The 19,004-nt window shown below is 39.6% G+C and overlaps 1 protein-coding gene across 1 annotated transcript; it reads left to right on the forward strand.

Moving 5' to 3' along the window:
* Positions 1–671: 671 nt before the first annotated feature.
* ttc23 (tetratricopeptide repeat domain 23) lies at positions 672–18,822 on the forward strand. Its single transcript, XM_053319914.1, is given in 12 exon segments — positions 672–750; positions 6,906–6,981; positions 7,128–7,305; positions 8,158–8,281; positions 8,479–8,635; positions 8,763–8,888; positions 14,436–14,607; positions 14,769–14,874; positions 15,246–15,373; positions 15,574–15,723; positions 18,414–18,496; positions 18,711–18,822. Coding segments are annotated over 12 exon segments (1,491 nt in total).
* Positions 18,823–19,004: the final 182 nt, after the last annotated feature.

A 19,004-nucleotide genomic window follows, 5' to 3' on the forward strand; every position in this document is an offset into this window, starting at 1 on the left:
TTTGTGGAGAACATATTTTAAAACTGATGGTATGAGCACCATTAAATAGCAAATTCAAGTCTTTTGATAATTGAGGTCTGTAATACATTTCCATTGTATAGGTTTGCTTTGTACCCTAACAGAGGGGCTTGAATACAACAGAAGAATGATTAGAAGTGTTTGAATGGAGTCTGGCAAGGGTGAGAAATTTTAAGTGTTCACTCTCTACCCCTCATCAACCACCCCCACATACTCCCTTGAATGTCTACACATACACACAAACACACAGATGTCAGAGAGGTCTGAGTGACTCTACCCCTGTCACTAGGAGCCTGCTGTGAAAACACCCCCTCCACACACACACATACACACTCCTCCACACCCCCCTCCCCTCTCTCCCTCTTCTCTGGACGCCTGCCTGACATACCAGACCTTGTTCGTTAGCGCATATTTTTACCCACCGTTACTAAATTAGGAAGCCAGAGGGAGCAAATGGAGTGTGGCTGCCAAGGCAGAAGAAGAAGGGTCTGATCAGGCCTGGGTTTGCTGAGGGCCCATGCCAACCCTACCAGCTTCATTAAGAGCCACTTGGGTTTCAGAAATAGAAGCCCAACAGGGACCTGGGCCAAAGAGAGCCCTGAACGGCCAGCCAAAAACTCACGGGACAAACAAACAAATAAACGGGTTGTCTCATGGCCTGCCAGAATCAACCGGCAGCAGCCATCCCAAGGAGACATAAGAAGTTATCTTAGGCAGTCTTGCACACAAAATGTGCCCTGCCCTGAGTTTAAAAGTGGTGACAGTACACATACTGCCAGCCCGATACAGAATAAATTAACCTAGAAAGCTGTCTCTGGAGACCAATTTCTCAAAGCAGCCACAGAGACGTTACTTCTTGTTTATTTGGCATGGATTTTGGGCACTGATGTAAGAAAGGATATTTTCACAAGGAAATGTACATTTCCTCTACTCGCTATTGGCATATAGCATTCATGTGTCTGAAAGTACAGAATGATGTGAACACATGTATTCGCTATCGGTATTCATTTTGTTGTTTTTTACTTGAAAAGCCTTGTAGCTCCTTATCTCCACATACACTTGCAATTCAGATTTTCTTGATTACTGCAAAACTGTAGGCCCTATATAAATGGAAAACATTGTACAGCAGTGAAACAGAATGTAAACTCCTTCTTACAAAATAAACAACTTAATAGAGGGGGAAGCCTGTTTTTGTAGAATATTTATTCAGTTGTATTGACAGTAGATTTAAACAGAAGACAAAGCCTAATCATTTTTCATATCTGGCAGTGTAATTTAAGACAAACAATTAGAAAATACTATAGAAACATTTGTTTTTTTGTTTTTGTTTTTTAAGTTTGGGGTTAAAAAAACATAGAGAAGCGTCTTTCAGGTTCATTGTTTACCGTTTCATCTGAGTGGTACCTCTGAACCTGTGTACCACAGTGACTTCAGTCCATTTAACAGCCTCCCATTAAAACTAATGAGCTATTAGCAGCTGACTTTGAACAACTTTAAGGTCACTGTTACCACTCCCATATTTTAACCAATAAGGATAGAGAGAAAGTGTGGGTGCAGTTTCTTTATAGGAGGGTTTTGGTTTTGACTGACAGCGCTGCATGTTTTCTTCTTTTGATGATGATGCTTTTGATTATAGCTCACCAAGTCTGTAACGTGTGAGCATTGCCTATTCATAAATTATCACATAACATCAAAAGCACATCACTAGTAAGTAACCATAAGTTGCATCTTTGGTGGTCTAAGAAAACTCCAAGAAAATGAAATACATGGTCTGATAAATACTGAAAATGCAATTTGGATAATAGTATAATGATAATAATAATAATAATAATAAGTCAAAATCAATAAAAAAAAAACACTTTGAAGGGTGCATGGCCTGAAGAGAGGCCAAACACTGACCAGGAGCTCAATATTATAATTATCCTTTGAGTACAACTGTAAAACCTACAGCATATATGGGAGAACTCCTCCTGTGTTACTATACTGACACCTTATGGCACTAGCAGAATATCACAATTCATATGTCTAAAACGTGTTAGGAACTGCACATAAAGTACCCTTAATGTGTTGAGGAAAAAAAATCCTGGTTTTAAGGTATATATATATTTTGTGCCAGTGCTTCCTTTTAACTATGAACTACGAACTCTATTGCTGCTACTGATAATAATTATAATAATGATATTTTTTTCACTAGTTTTTTAGTAAGAAAGTTAGTAGTAAGAGGTGTAGTCACAATGGAATACACCTCTTGAGGAAGTGTGTGTGTGTGTGTGTGTGTGTGTGTGTGTGTGTGTGTTTGTACCAAGATGTAAATTGTGTAAATTGTCCCACTAGAACAGTAGCATTTGTGTCTGCCCACGTACAGCACAAGATTAATGAGGTTATCGGGGCCAGAGTACGCATTTATTAAAGAGAGACTGTCAAAGCAGTTACTAGCTTTACAAATCCAGCCTTGACGACCAAAAAGAAAATGAGGATGACACCAAGCTTCATTTCAATCACCGACTTTACAGAAGTCTAAAACAACGCAAGAACAAGAACTCATAATTGCAAAATTAAAAGGGAAGCTGTACAAAGTGTATCATTTAATAGCCGAGAGGGGGGTGAGTTATTTTTCAGCATTAGTCTATTTATTTCTGTTTTATTATTGGAGGAAATTGTAAATTCAATGCGAGACTTGTTTTTCTTGAATGCACCCCGCTTCCGTCTGCGTACCAACTGGATGGTGTACCTTCAAGACTAGCTTTCCCAGCCATGGTTACTAATAAACGCAGTTCCGTATGTGGAGCTCACTACAAAACCTAGCCTGATTAAGCTACAGCTTCGGTCAGAGTTGTATATTAAGCTTTTCAGTGTATCATCTAGGGCAGTGTTATTTTGAGAGAAAACGTTTAATTCTCCCAAGAAAACAATATAGAGGAGTAGCAGCGGTTGTTTGCAGCGCATTAGCTACAGTGTATCCAACGGCAACACTTAAAGACCGTGTAAAGTGAAAATATATTTGTGTTCTGAGTTAGTCACATCACAGACAGATGTGTTATTAACCATCCTTCCAAATTTGAATGCTAGAAAAATTGTCTAAGTATGTAAAATTATCTTTTAAAATCATGAAAAATCAAGCACTTCTCTGTGCTGCCAAACGCTGGGGGCGTGTCTGCTGAAGGCGCTGGAAACACACCCACGAGCGGAAGGGGGCTGCCTCCGTGTAACATAGCAACAGTAGCAATGGACGCTAGCGCTAACAACAGCATTGCAGTGACCCAGCCCTACATGTTTGAGCCATCAGAGCCAGATACTGACTCGGAGTCAGACAATGAACATGCACAATCTCGTGCCTCACAGTCTGCAACAGAATGGTAATGTATTTCTCCTATTTATGCAAGTTAGCAATATGTATTACTGACTATGGGAGTCTACAGTTAGCCGAGTTAGCCGCCAAGCTAGCAACCGAGTTACGCTCCCACTGACTATTATAGCCTAGCAAAAACTTTAGGGTTTCATGTAATGAAGAATTGTGATTGTTTTGTCTGTTCACAGATTAAACAACACTTGACTTTTATTACTGTTTCGTTAATTTAATTACTCCTTTTGTTTATACCTAATAAAGGTAGTACTAGTATTTGTTTTAGAGTGTAGTGGGTGGTAAACCCAAGTAAATTCAGTTTGTCCAGCTTTGAAAGGAGGCAGTTTACTCGTTTTTTCAGATCACATTATTCAACAAATGTGGGGAAACGCATTAGGTAACTAATTAGACTACAAAAAAGTAAAATATAACACTAGCCAGTTTCACTTAGTCAGTTACTTACTTGTGTCTTCTGATTAATTTGTGGATTGCTGAATGTCATCATTACATCACACAGGCTGAATAAGACAATATGCTTCAACTGATTAGGTCATTTTGCTTTACCAGGCTTCATACTGAACTGACAACTGAAATGGTTAACATTTGTCACACTGTGATTAAAAATGTACTTGTGCAGGTGCACATGTGGAGAATGCAGAACAATGCCCACAGAGGTTGAACATGTCTGCTGCAAGGAGCTGAATGCTGTATGTAAATAAAAACTGTTTTTCACAATAATAATTCAAATAATGAATACATAAGCAGCAGCATACTAGATGTCTAGCACTAAAACACCTATTACACATATTCCTATAGGTTCAGAGTAGATGTGGAGAGCTGCCTGAAGAGCCACGCTGCATGACTCTTCATCCAGGCTTGGCTGAAGAACCCCTACTCCCTGCAGAATGCCCTAAACATTTATCAGGCAGATCATGGACCACTGGCGGAAAAGGAAAGATTTGGGTAACGTAGACAATATAATAATTGTTTTACTGATTTCGGATATTTATAAATTACACTTGTGTTGATCAAATGACATGCCTTTCAAAGAGAGGTAAGGTTTAGTACCCGGGAATAAACTTACATCATTTATACAATCATATTATAGTTAACTAATGTATACAGTGTATTTCATTTACACTTAAAGCACATGAGTGATGCTTGACTGTATCCATTTTAATCCTTCATCTTCCTGAGCTATATATAAACTCTCATGTTGGACAGATAAATACTGGTTCATTCTTTAGCTGTTTTTCACTACATAGTAAATCAACCAACATGTACATCACCTTGATATATAGATGTATAAACTGAATGCACATGATTGGACATTTATACAAGCAATCATAGGTTTATTATTATTATTAATTCTGAAAATGTAGCTGTGTGGTCGTGGAAATTCTTTGGAATAAAAAAACTGCTGTCCATTTTCTTGTCCATCCATTTAGCCAATATGATGAGGTAGACTGCAGGTTGATGAATCAAACTCATCTTCCGAGGTCCCAATCTGTAAGACATGACAAAAAATGTGGAGGGAAAGGCTTTTGTTTATTACATCAATCAAACAAATAAGTTCAGTTTGGTTTCAGATAGGTTCTTCTAAAAGACAACACATGTCAATAATGTTTTGTGAAAGACAGCTCCAGTGTCAAATTTGATTACACAGAGGACAACATACCAAAAAGAAACATACATAAAAATATAAATCAAAGTATTTTTCTACATTTTTTATTACAGGCGTGCTCGCTATCTGGCCTACAGGAGTTTTGTGTCCTGGTGCTGGGGATACCTGGGAAAGGACAACCGGGTTGTCATCCCCTCCTGTGTTGTCCTCCGCATTCATCAGGAGTACCCTGATGAAGATGGGGAATACACAGGTTTTAAACCTCCCCTTTAGATTGTTTTATTATTAGTTTATTGCTTGCTTATATTGTTATTTGTTTATAAAATGTGTCCAATGTAAAATAAATGTATTATTGAGTAATGATATATTTGTGTGTGTCACAACTTACTTCTTTTACAATGGAGGCTGGTGGAGCTCTGGTCCTGAGATTGGCTGAGGCAGGAGTAGGCTTGGGCGGTATAAAGGTGTTGCAGTATACCAAGGTGCTTTCTGAGTGCTTCATACTGTTATAGTGGTTTAATTTCAAATGTTTTAGTCACCACGGAAATTAGTCTCCAGAAATGTGTAATAAATACCATACACTAAGGTAAATGTCTGGAAGCTATGAAGGCTTGAAAAAAATATATATACCGCCCAAGTCTAGGCACAAGGTAAGTCACAGGAACAGTGGCTGCCAGATATGCTGGAGGAAGACACTGAGACCTGTACGTGGGAAAAGAAAACAGGAATAAGGAAAAGAGACATTAGGCTGTCATCATGACCACTGCATACATACACACAACATACCTCGTGGGTACCTCGGAAGCCACTTTGACGCTCATTTTAGGTGTCCCTCGGTCCATGTTTTACATTACACACAAACGTAAAACCTCAGTCTACATATAATTCCTTGTCATAGCTATATTGGTGCACATAAAATATTACCTGTCGGTTATCATTGTGTTGTCGGATGGATGACGCTCAGGGAATAAGGCCAAATTATGTCACGATTACATGCATGCTAACATTACACGGGCATGACAGGGTGCATGATTTAAAATCACTTTCAGGATTTGCACATTCAGCAAAATGCATTTAATTGCCTAAATGTACAGTATTATAACTTATAAGCACATAACGTTACTTACACTCTCTGACGGGCACATAATGCCGGTGGCGGTGATGATGGCACCTGCTGTCGGCGGGATGGGAGGATGTAAGCGGTGAGGGAGACGGTCGGTGGCGGGCTGGTGCCGGTGATATAGGCACCTGCTGCCGGCGGGATGGGAGGATGTAAGCCGGGGAGGGAGACGGTCGGTGGCGGGCACGTAATGCCAGTAGCACCTGCTGCCGGCGGGACAGGGGACGTAAGCCGGGGAGGGGGACGGTCGGTGGCGGGCACGTAATGCCAGTAGCACCGGCGGGACGAGAGGACGTAAGCCGGGGAGGGAGGCGGTCGGTGCGGCACCTCTAACCAGACACAACGGACTGCTCAAAAATCCAGACTTCCAGTGAAGATGCACACACGAGGAGTCATGACTAGTTAGCTAGCTGAAAATTACTGTAATTGATGCTATCCAAAACGCGAGAGCGAGCTGGAAAACGACTGAGGCTAATGCGCTGAATGTATTTATACTGCAGCAGCAGCAGGGGCGGGTTTATGATAATCAGGGCCGCGTTACGTAACGCGGCCCTGATTTCAGACCCGCCTACTAAATCCTGACACAGAAATCTGGAAACACAGTTTGTGAAGCCTAGCTCCACAATTCAAATCTAAATGGTTGAAATGCTTTTTACACCTTTTTTAGAAATACATTTATGACCTATTTAATGTGTTTAGAAGAAAATGTCTGATTTCACTTTACACGGTCTTTAAGGAAAACAGACTGCTGGTTATGGATCAGCTACATAGACTGTGTTAAATCTCATGCTTTCCACACTGTTTGGTTGTAAAAATGGATGATGATGACAACAGTGTGTCGAAAATACGACCCAAATCATCCGATTCTGTTGAGTCGTAAGTGATTTCAACTTACACTTGTGTTAGGGTTAGCGCTGCGCTTGTTTGTGGAGTTTTCAGTAGCCTTAAATAATAGTTTACTAAAATGTATGCTGTTACTAAATACTAATTTATTACTATACCTTGTTTGAACAAACTTGTAGGTACCCTGAAAGCATGGGAGGCAACACCAGGGGCATGGAGGCGTTTTCTCCTTGTGACTCAGGTGTGGTGAGTCCCTCACAAATAGGATGTGCTAGGAAGGAATTTATGATGATGACTCCAGAAGAAAAGCTCAGACACTTTGAAAGCAGATTTCAAGACCATGAAGATAACCAACAAGTGGGTAAAGTATAGTGACAGATTTCGCTCAGTTTTGCTCAGATGTACAGTGCTTTTACAGCTTTTCTTGCAGATTTTGGTCTTGCTTACAGGGCTGATGCATATACATAAATAGGCTATAAGCTATACAGAGTGCACATATGGCTGAAACTAATATGTCTCTCAAGAAATTATATTTTGTTCATCAAATTTCAACAGTGGAAAATGTCCAACACAGTTTCTAAACTGAAAGATTTGCAATTTGCAGTGTGCGATGATATAAAAAGAAAAACGGCACCCTTTAAGTTTGAAAAGATGGATTGCTATTTTTGCTTGTTAAATTACTTAAATGACAATTATTAAATTGTTTATTAATATTATATTGGTGAACTAATCAATTATAGATTAATAATTTCAGCTGTACACACAACTGACATTAGAGAAACAAATCTCTGGTTAAACAGTTAAAAAGTAACGTTGACCCCTATACAAGTTCTTGTGAATGATATTTTTTTAAGAGGGGGTGCTAGGTGGTAAAGGTCAGTGTTTCACTTCTAGACATGTCCAGTCCTCGGGCCCTTGGGCAAGTTGCTGAACACCAAAATGGATCTCAGTAGTGTTTGTGTGTAAATGGTGAGCATTGAAACATAGGCCCTGTATCACTCCTGATGAGCAGGTTGGCACAGCATGCTATCAGTGTGTGAATGTGTGTGAATGGGTGAATGTTGGCACGTATTTTAAAGCGCTTTGAGTTAACCACCAGTCTAGAAAGGTGCTATATAAATGCAATCTATTGAAGTATTATTGATGTGGTATATTGATGCATGGTACATTGGGCTACCAAGTGATACTGACAGACATTTATCCATTCAGTTTGATGCTTGCATCCAGGACCTGGTGCGTTGTGTGGCACTGACGAGGCTGGTATATGGGGATAGACACCTGAAACTAGCCCAGGCCCATGCGAGACTGGCTAAAGCATATTTCCAGTTTAAAGGTAAATTCAGAAAGACCGAGTACAGTGTAAATTACCATCTAAGACCAATATGCAAAGAATATGGCAGTGTTTAAGTGATGTAGCAACAATTCAGGCATCTGCTGTTATGGCCACTTATGGCAGTTTGCCTCACCTTGTACAAAATTTTAATATTATCTTTAGATGTCAAACTCAACAATTGTTCTTTGTCTATGCAGGTTGGGGACTGCAGGGCCAAGAGCACTCATTGCTGGCCAGAGAGCTGTTGACTTTCTGCCCCTCCATCTCCTCCTGCAGAGATGGAAAACTAGAGGTTCTCTCATGTCTGCTGAGCATAAGTCTTACACAGGGGGGTGCTGCACTGCTTGCTGCTAAATATCCTTGCCATTATGTGTTTAACAATAAAGGTGTGGGATCGATTTATTAATATTAACTCAGAAACAGACTAGATGTAGCATGTTGCATTTAGTGGCAATAGACAATGTCCTTGACTCTTTTCAACTCTCGAGGAGGCAGAATTATCTTATCTGGAAGCGAAACAAATTATTGAAGAGCTTCATCAACACGGAGGAATCAGTGAGGAAGAGAAGATCAGGTCTGAACTGGAGATCTCCACTGGTCTATCTAGGTATAGTAGTGTAACATATTTTTTATGTTATATTTTTTCTTTTTCTTTTGTTTGTATAATATAGTAAATTCACCAGGTGGTTAGTAATACAGTAGATTAGAGGTTTGAAGGCTTGGTTTTTAGGAGTGCTCTCTGGTTATCAGGTCATTTGCTCTATTTATTTCCTCTGACATATAGTATCATGTTCAAGCTGAGATAAATGATCTGGGGCCGTCACACCCCATTAAATGGTAAGAGGTCACATCTGTCCAGTTAGGTTTCAGAGTATAACTGAAGAGCATTTTACATTAACGTTACTTGTTACAACTAAATGATATTAATATTATCACATTTTGCAAAACGTGGTAACTAAGTCTAATTTGAGCAACAGTACTTCTGAGAGATCAATGTTTGACCACAAGATGGCGATATATCCTGCACATTCATTTATATTTTTTGGAAACCACACAATATATTAAATCAGGGTTTTCCCCTATGTTATTGTGCAGTCCACTCAGCAGTAAGCGTGGGTGTTTTGTAGTGATGCTTACAGACTAGCTGGGTGGGGTTTCTGCATGTCCATCCAGTCACTACACAAGCAGAGGCACAGATGGGAGAGAAGCATACTGCTCTTTTAAATTTTTTTTTTTTTTTACTTTTTTTTACTTTCCTCTGCTTTATGTGTATATTTTCTAATCCTACCTTTTGCCATCTCCCTAATTATGATCTTCACTCATCTCACACTTCACTGTATGGTTCAGTGCTTGAAATATTGCAAAGCCTTTTCTTCCCCTGATCCACAGACACAATGTCAGTCACTTTATTTACTTTACTCCCTCTATCATTTACATATTATTGATTTGTTTTCCTATTTCAAAATATGCATTTGTAACCTAATAGTGGTATTGACAACAAAGGTCCCAAGGGTAGTACTACATGCTAAAGAAAAAGTTAAAGAATTAGACGATCATGGTAGAGGCACCAAGCACAGACACGGAGTGCAAGACAGATTGATAACATGTTACCGGAACTGTGGCCTGGCAACATAAAAAATAGCAGCTACTTGTCATAACTTAGATCACTGTGGTTGGATTTAGAAGCTCAATCAGGAATTGGAGTGTAGTCTTACCTCAGTTGAGATCACCCCACTAATGTCTTTATTTTTATACTGTTGTTGTTTGTCAGTCCTGATACATTAAATATTAACCGTAGATTCTAACTGAGTAAGAAATGCTCACATATATTGTATGTGGGTATAGTGCAAATATCACATGTGCAATAAGCTTTGTTGAATTGAGAAAAACATAAAGTCAAAATACAAGCTTGTCACCTTAAAAACATTTGACATCCTCACAATGTAAGAAAATACATATTGTTGTTTTCTTAGTTTTAGAAGGGATAATATATCATTCTTATAAATCTTTATTTAAGTCCATAGTGGCATTGTTTTAACACAGGGCTTCATCCTACAAGTAAGCTTTGATTTTATATTTCTACTCTTAGACTTTAATTAGGAAGCTTTGCCTTAAAACAAATGCAGTAGCGAGGTTAAGAGAAGCAGTACTGCAGCACATATACAAACCTTATCAGCAGCCGAGGTGAGCTACACTAAAAGGAATTCATAGATGATGCCATCTTGGTCTGTTTCAGAGAGTCAGTTTGTTGACATGATATGCGTAATTGAAAAAATGTGCAGACTCTGGCTAGTGTGTAAGCTTGCTAAATCTCTTTTGTTAGGTGATGACTAAGAATTTGGCATGCTTCTAAAGCTCTGTCAGTCAACACTGTTGTGGTGGAGGGGAATGTTCCCACCAAAGCCTGGAACAATAAAGTAAGCTCAGCTCTCCTATAGATCCCGGTCCAAACTTTCTGCTTCAGTTTCAGGTTCACACTCAAGGTGTGCACTTGTAATCAGCCAAATTAGATATTCCTTACAAGGAGGCAAAAGCTGTATTGCTAGAGAGTGTGTGTGTGTGTGTGTGTGTGTGTGTGTGTGTGTGTGTGTGTGTGTGTGTGTGTGTGTGTGTGTGTGTGTGTGTGTGTGTGTGTGTGTGTGTGTGTGTATAATTTCTTCCATATTTTCTCCACTCTTACTTAATTTTCCTGTTCATGCATCATATTAATTGAACTGCACTCTGATAACTAACTTTATGCAACTAATCTCTGGAGTTTCTGCTGTTGAGATAATCAGTGGCCTTACTTCCCTCAGTTTATACAGAGGCTGTTTACTGGATTCACAGACCGAAATACAAAAAATGAGCCCTCAAAATACTAGTAGTATTCTGATTATCAAGATCCACAGATTGCTAGTTTTCTTTCGAAAAAAGGTGGTTCATTACAATTACTCCAATTTCAATCAAAATAGTCTCTGATTATCTTCAGATAAGATCCTTCCTGAGGGCTAATCTAGGCCCTGAAATGATATTGCCTGTCATGAATGATATTGAGAAATTTCTCTATGAAGGGAACACATGTAAATTCATTTCTAAAATGTATCACCTGTTGATGAATAAGGGTCAGAAACCGGGCTTGCATAAGTCTAGACTGAAATGGGAGTCAGATCTTAATGTTGCAATTGATGAGCAGTTATGGGCAGATTTATGTCAAAACAGCTCATCAGCTACTATCAACGCCCGGTATAGACTGATTAACTATAATTTTTTACATCAGCTTTATCTTACCCCAGAAAAGCTACACTCGTTCAAAAATGACCTGTCAGATAAGTGCTTCAGATGTAAAACGGAAGTGGGTTCCTTTCTGCACTGTACCTGGCAATGTACTAAAGTGAGGCCTTTCTGGAATGATATCTGCTCCACTTTAACCAAGATCACAGGAGTCAATGTTCCAATGGACCCTGAACTGTGTCTATTGGGAAACTTTACATGTATTCGAGACTCTCTTAACAATGCTCAATTCAAATTTATGGGTGTTGCCCTATGTGTGGCAAAGAAATGCATTGCAGTGTCTTGGAAATCTGATGCCCGTGTTTCTATTGATGGGTGGTCTTTGGAAATGAATAATTGCATCCCTCTTGAAAAAATCACATATTGTCTCAGAAAGCGTTATGACACCTTTTTAAAAATTTGGCAGCCATACTTAGACCATATCGATCCATCTCCTGCACCAAGTACTTAATGTAGTTGTTTGTACTAACTTCACACACTGACTGTATGTTGTTGTTTTATTTTTTTTATTTTATTTTATTCTTGTTTTTTTTCCTCCCCTGGTGGAGAGGGTTGGGGGGCTGTATCTTTCTTTTTTTCTCTTGTTGTATCTATGTCTATACTGTTGGTATATTATACAAAACTGAAAATAAAATAATCCAAAAAAAAAAAAAAATAGTCTCTGATTAGACGACTGAAATAAAACCTGCAGGGCTTTTGATTTAGATGATGCCTGAACATGGTATTTAGTATTCTTGTGCATACTCTAGATTACTCCCAATTTTCATTCACTCCACCTGAAGCTCACAATAAAAAGTTCACTCTGAGTGTTATTCGGTCAAATTCAAAGCAACACACAAATTTCTTGGAGCAGGCTGCTGTGTTTTTGTCCTGCTGCTTTCACTTTGGCTTGGCCTTACTGTATCATTTTCCAAGTGAAAGCTCTGAGCAAACTTACGTCAACCATGTTCTGGAAACATTTACAAAAGAGGGCTGTGTGGCTTGCTTGGCAACACTTCTACAAATCCTTAATTATAATAATTCCCTGCCTTGTGGACTGTTAGTAGATTTCAGTGGGATGTGGTATATTACTGCTCTGCCGGGAAGTGTGTAAGGATGTAGAGTGAATGAGAGGATAGAGGGTATTGTGTCTGTCTGTCGATGCAAGCAGAATGGCAGAACTCAAGGCATGCTGGAATGTAACTCAGCTCTAGCCATTGGTGCTGCCCTAAAAGGACCTAAAGTGTCAGCCTTACAAACACTTACGGGTGGGGCACTCCATATCTAAACATCATGACATGTTAGAATAATCTTGGATTCATGGGAAAATTTAAAGAAATAAGGCCATCACAATGTTTTTGTAAGGTCCAGGGATGCAAGTATGATAGAATACTAACAAGCTTAGACTTTTGGTTTCCAGAGAGGCTGTCTGTGCTAAAATTACTGTATGTACTCATGATACTAGAAGGCACCTTGGATGAAGCCTTAAATCAAATGGCATGCTGTAACAAATTGACTGCAGCATTTATTCCATAGATAAATAAATGATCAGTTGTCCAAATAACCACGTACAGTTACAGTCTGAACAGTGCGGATTTGCGAAGACTTATTTGTGAAAGAGGTTTCCTATACTGCTGTGTGACAGTAATGTTAACTAGAGATGGTATAGTAGTGCCCTCTGAAACAGGCCATCTCCTTGACTGGAGAGCTGAATTAAATTTAGAGTCCATTAGATGGTTTGAAGCTGTTCGCAGAGTTGCCTGATGGATCCAGTGTCCTCGCAGTGGATAATGCAGCCATGGTTACATCCTCTCTCTCACTTTCCTTCGCCCACCCTGATTTCTCTTTAGTAGCTAAAGCAATTCAAAGCAGAATAACAGGAAGCATGTGCCACATATAAGCGACAAATGAAAGGAAACACCAGACTAATGTGCCTTAGTAAGGTGCTTGGCCACCACAAGCCTGCAGAACAGCTTTTGGGCTCCTTGTCTTGATGTATATGGAGCTCTAATGGATGGATAAACACAGTTTTTCCAGAACATATACCCTCATTGCATAAATGCATGTATTGACAACGGCTGTGGAGAGTGCTGTCCAACATATCAATCCGAAATCTATCATAGGTATTCAGCTGGGTTTAGATTTGGCATAGTATTCACCACATTTACAAAACCATTCAGTGACCTCTTGTGCCCTGTGTGGAAGCACCTGCACATTCATGTTTTTCCTTTAATTGTCACCAGTCTGTGGAATTTGTTGATGTAGATGGAATCTGAGCTACCCATGTCTCATCAATGACCATGCTTAGATTTTCAGCTTTGCTCGGGTGGTTTCCACTGAACGTCCCCTAATATAGACACACTGGTTATTAAACGCACTGCAGGAGTTATTTGTCAGACTCAGAGAGGCTCTAGTTAAAATGCAAGGGTTAGGAGCTGTGTAACCTTCAGTCCCAGAGGAGAGAGACTGGTGAAAGGATGTAACCAAAAACAGATAAAGGGCCATGTGCAAGCTTTCCCTATTATAGTGTGCACTCCAACTGCAGCCATCAGCCAAAGCATTCACCACTCTGCAGGCACTGGCTTTGGCGAGAAACCAAACAAGTTACTTCAGTTATATAAAACAGGCTTATAGTAATGAATTAACAGACTTATAGGTGTATACTTTATACAGCTAATAATAAAATAAAGTCTTTATTAATGTGTGCAGACATTTTAAAAGTCTATTCACATTCCCCTCTTTTTGACATTTTATTGTGAAGAGTGTGTTCAACATACTACAGGAGAAATGTAATGCCAATTTTCACTACCCTGCCAACTGTGTAGTGGGCTAGACTGACTTGTCCTTATGTACATCTTGCCATTGCTGACAGCCTGCCTATTTATATGTTATTTTTGTTCTGTAGGGTCCATAAGAGACAGAACAGACCAGAGGAAGCTTTGAGCCAGTGTGAGAAGTCCCTGCAATTGCTTAAGGATTGTGGTAAGCCAGAAAAGACCACCTCTGTCTATAGGGACATGGCTGCCATTGAACAGGACATGGGTCATTTGGACAGAGCAATAGAGCATCTCTCTAAGGCAAGGGGAACATCATTTATACATCATACACAAAACTCAAGTACAGCATACACAACCAAGGCAGCTTAAGACAATGTCAAGCTATGTTGTCAGGTAATGCTCCTACACCTCTTATTTGGTGATGTGCTATCTGTCTTATTTCACTGGCTTGTTTCTACTAGGCTCATGCCATTACTATGAGTCACTGCCCAGAGGAGCTAGAGAGGGCTCAGATCTCTCACAGCCTGGCCCTCATCTTTTCTGCAACTGCAGAGCCCCACCACAATGGTGAGTCTGTTCAGACGCTAGCTAGGCCTGAGTGATAGGCACAAGGGGTTAATTAGGGTTTGAATCACCTACTGTCTTCCTATATGTCAAATTCTTTTACATGGAAACGGTTACGGAAACCAGACTCATAATAACCGTATTGAAGACATGTCTAGATTCAGCCATATCAATATGAATCATCCCTGTCAACAATCATAGATTAAATGTATGATCTGTAGATTTATGTAAAGCATAACATCAGGACACTAAGAAAATGGAAGAGTTCATGTGGGAAACTATTATGTCCATATTGTTTATCAGTTATTCTTTCAGTTAATGCCATATATTAAGTTAACATGCATAATGTGTGTGTTTTCTCCATGCTGGTGTAGACTCTGCAAGTCACCACTTTGAGCAGAGCCTAAGTTCATACCAGAACTCTGTAGGTGTGGAGGATCCAGCCTTTCTCGCTGCCCAGGATGACTTCTGTCGCTTTCTCCTCCTCAATGGACAGCAAGAGGTTATGTCACACACACAATGATTTTCTTCAGGCACAGTGTATCATCAGACATCTGATTTTTAGTATTAACACATTTTTTGTCGTTAGAGCAGAACCATGGAAACATTTCGTCAGAGTTTGTAATTGTCAAGGGAATGATTCCACGTGCTAGGAAGGGTGGAAGTCTGCCTGCTGATGTTTTGAACTTGTTTTTTATACAGAGATGTGTGGAGATCCAGAGAGCCTCTGTCACTTCAAAGAAATCTACATTTGGTGATTTGAGTGCTGAGGTAGCAGACACCCTTCAGCTTATAGGAAGTGTGGAAATGAGTGATGGAAGAATGAAGCAGGCTCACGGGACCATGACAAAGGTAATCACAAATCACATCCTGGTTACAACCTGTAAATACATCTATCTATAAATGACAGGAACGTCTGTTATTCGCATATCTCTCGAACCATTCATCCGATTGATTTTAAATGTAACGGGTGTCTTGCTACGGGCACGAGTAAGTGCAGTGCCAAGTTTGACATTGTTTGGATAAGAAATGTAAAATATATAGATAAATATATCGGTAAAAGAAGCATACATTTGCTGCTGCCGCTCTAGCCGCTGGCCACTCCCCCTCTCGCACAGCACACTGAGCACAGCGCAGGACCAGAGTAAGAGAGGGTATAAGACAGCGGAGCTTTGGCAGCTAAAATGGGAAATACACTTCAGACCCTCAAAAAAATGGATGAAACTGAAAACACTTCGAATAGCCCAGAATACTTTGTAGTAAATACACACCCAGACATCCCAACTCTCCCGCATATTGATAGCGGCTCCTTGACGCCTGCAAATGAGATACGATCTCCCGGAATCTGGATCGAGCAAGCGTGTGTATGTGACTATCAATGCAGCGCGTGTGAGAGCAAAGTGTCCTGATAGCTCTGTGTTGCTGCTTGTTAGACCAATCGCCGTAAATACATTTATGCATACCCATATTCTACTGCTCTTTATATTCTCTTATATACTCTTAAAATGTTATTGTTACTACACTGCACTTATCTGTACATATCTGTCTATACTGTTCATACTCTATGTCCATATTTAATCTGCTCTTATAATGTTACTGTTAATACACATGCACATATCCTTACTATAAACCATACCACTTGATTAACTGTATACTACTGTCTACACTGCACTATATGTCATATACTGTCAATTGTTATACAACTATGTAGTTCAATTTTCCATATTTATTGTGTCATTTTGTCAGTATCAGTATTTGCGTTCTACCATGTTCAAATAAAAATGTAACTGAACTTTTGTTGTGTAATTGTAACAATGAGCATTTAAACACATCAAACCAACAAAACAGAGAAAACACACGCAAAAACAGATTTTGCATGGGCACTGCACTAGTATTAGAAATGCTGGACAGAGTAGTAGTAACTGTCATCCAAAATGACATTTCCCTGCCAAGGAATTTAGGAGGATTTTATTAAAGGCCAAGAGTCATGGAGTAAGACCACCTATACCAGTCATAGGGTGAGAGCTTTGATCAAAATACACACACAAAGAGTCCGTGTAATATTGAGATGAGCTATTTCCGCCATCCTCTCTAAAGGCTCAACGCTATCAGAGTCGCATGCTAATCTTGGAAGGGTGCGGTGTGCAGAGTCGTCCTCCCTGGTGTACAATATCACACAGTGACTTTGTGTTTCCTCAGGCTGGATGGAACCTGACAGATGGGTAACACAGCTTTCAAGAGAGACTGGCTGTTAGCTAACTGCTGTCAATTAAAGGGACACTGACCCCAATTAGTGCTGTATGCCATTATGTCCTTTGAAACAGAAGAAGTGGCATGCATATGTCTTTCAGCACACATACACTAAATAAACAGCAGCTTTCAGTTGATTTAATGTTCCATCTCAAGAGCTTTTAGTGCTTAACTTTATTCCTTATGTAATGAGTATTATTTGTTTTCCATAAATGATTGCATATGTGTGCTGTATGAGGTCAATTCTACCACCGACCAAACATACTAAATTACGAAAGGGGGATTTTTTCATGCAAGTACTGACATGCCTGAAAGTAAAGAAGCTTGGTTGCTATGTTGTTGCTGTGTTATTGCAGCTAAGTGCAGAGGGGGTCTCAGTGTGACAGAGTAAATCAAGTCTCACTCTCTCCACTACATTTGACTATTAACCTTTCCTGAAGTACTCTGACACAGAGCAGATATGCCAGGACTTTTTTCCCTGCTGTCATCATGACACCATCTGCACACCGATTGAGCAACTTTTCCAAAGGAAAGCTGGTTCATATAGTATATATTACATAAGACCTACAGAAAAAACCCAAAACATAGAGAACAATGGCACAGACACAGATACACACTTGACATTTCCCCCTTCCTCTAGTTGTGCCGCTGAGGAAAAAAAACATCTTCCATTACATCAACCTTAGCAACAGTGAAAACATCCAAGAGGCCAGATGGATCTGTTCCAGATTATGGAGTGTTTAACTTTTCCTGGTGAGGCAGGAAACTTTTACCTACTTCTTTCCCGGCATTAATGAAAATCTCTTACTGATGATTGTAGGAATGGGTGGCAGGCTTTTATCGTGTCTGTCGCATGACTGTGGGTGTTGTATAATCACACGTCCTTCTAGTGTAAAAATATAGACTTTTCTGGATTTTGTCTAATTTGGTAATATTTTCATAGCTAAGTAGTCATTGCTCATTCATGTCATTTGGTTTCAGCAAACTAAATGTTGAGTGGAAAGTGATACAAACTGTGTCTTTAAATTGTTGAGTTTACGACCTCAGGTTACTGTCTTATTTGTTTAGAGCCCTCAAAATAAATCTAGGAGATCTCCCTTGTTGACTCAACACTCCGATTGGTCAGCACAGGTGTTATCTAAACCTTGGTCTGCTACAGTGGTTATTTTGGGATGTTTAGTGCATTCACATGTTGCTAGGAAGTGTTTATTCCCCTCTGAGTATGAAGCTGCACCTCTCATCTTCCACTGATCACTCACTCTGCTGTTTTTAATTTCTTTTTTTTCTTTTAGTGCCTGGAGATCCAGAGTTTGCTGTATGGCCCTCAGCACAAGAAGACAAAAGCTACACAAAAAGCTGCAGACATGTTGGCCCGGTAAATCTGCAGAAAATTGTTATATTTGTCATTAATTAAAATACCTTTAAATTATATTAAGACCAAGGCATTTGATTTGTCTAATGATAAATTGCCAACCAACAGGTGTTATTAAATAGTTTTGATGAATTTAGAGGTCAAATTGATTTGGAAGAACAAACATAACATACATTCTCTGTTTCAGTGATGCAACCATGTTCTGTATGTTTTGCAGAGTACCAGAGGTGGCCGAGAGCCTGCAGAGGCAAGGTAGAAGGAAGACAAAATCTCACATGTTTTCAGCTCTACCATCCAGTGGAAAAGAGGGTAGCATGTCTAACTCTTGAAATAATCCTCTCTCTTTTATGTTTCTCAAATAATCCTGATGGTTTGGACCAAGACCTACTCATATCAAGAAATTAGTCTTGCTCAAGAATTGCTCAAATTTTGTCACTGGAAGTATATGATCTGGTTGTCATTTTGTACAGATGAAATGGAAACTTGACTTTAAAGAAATACTCATGCTCAG

Source organism: Scomber japonicus, chromosome 5, assembly GCF_027409825.1.
Source record: "Scomber japonicus isolate fScoJap1 chromosome 5, fScoJap1.pri, whole genome shotgun sequence".
Lineage (NCBI taxonomy): Eukaryota > Metazoa > Chordata > Actinopteri > Scombriformes > Scombridae > Scomber > Scomber japonicus.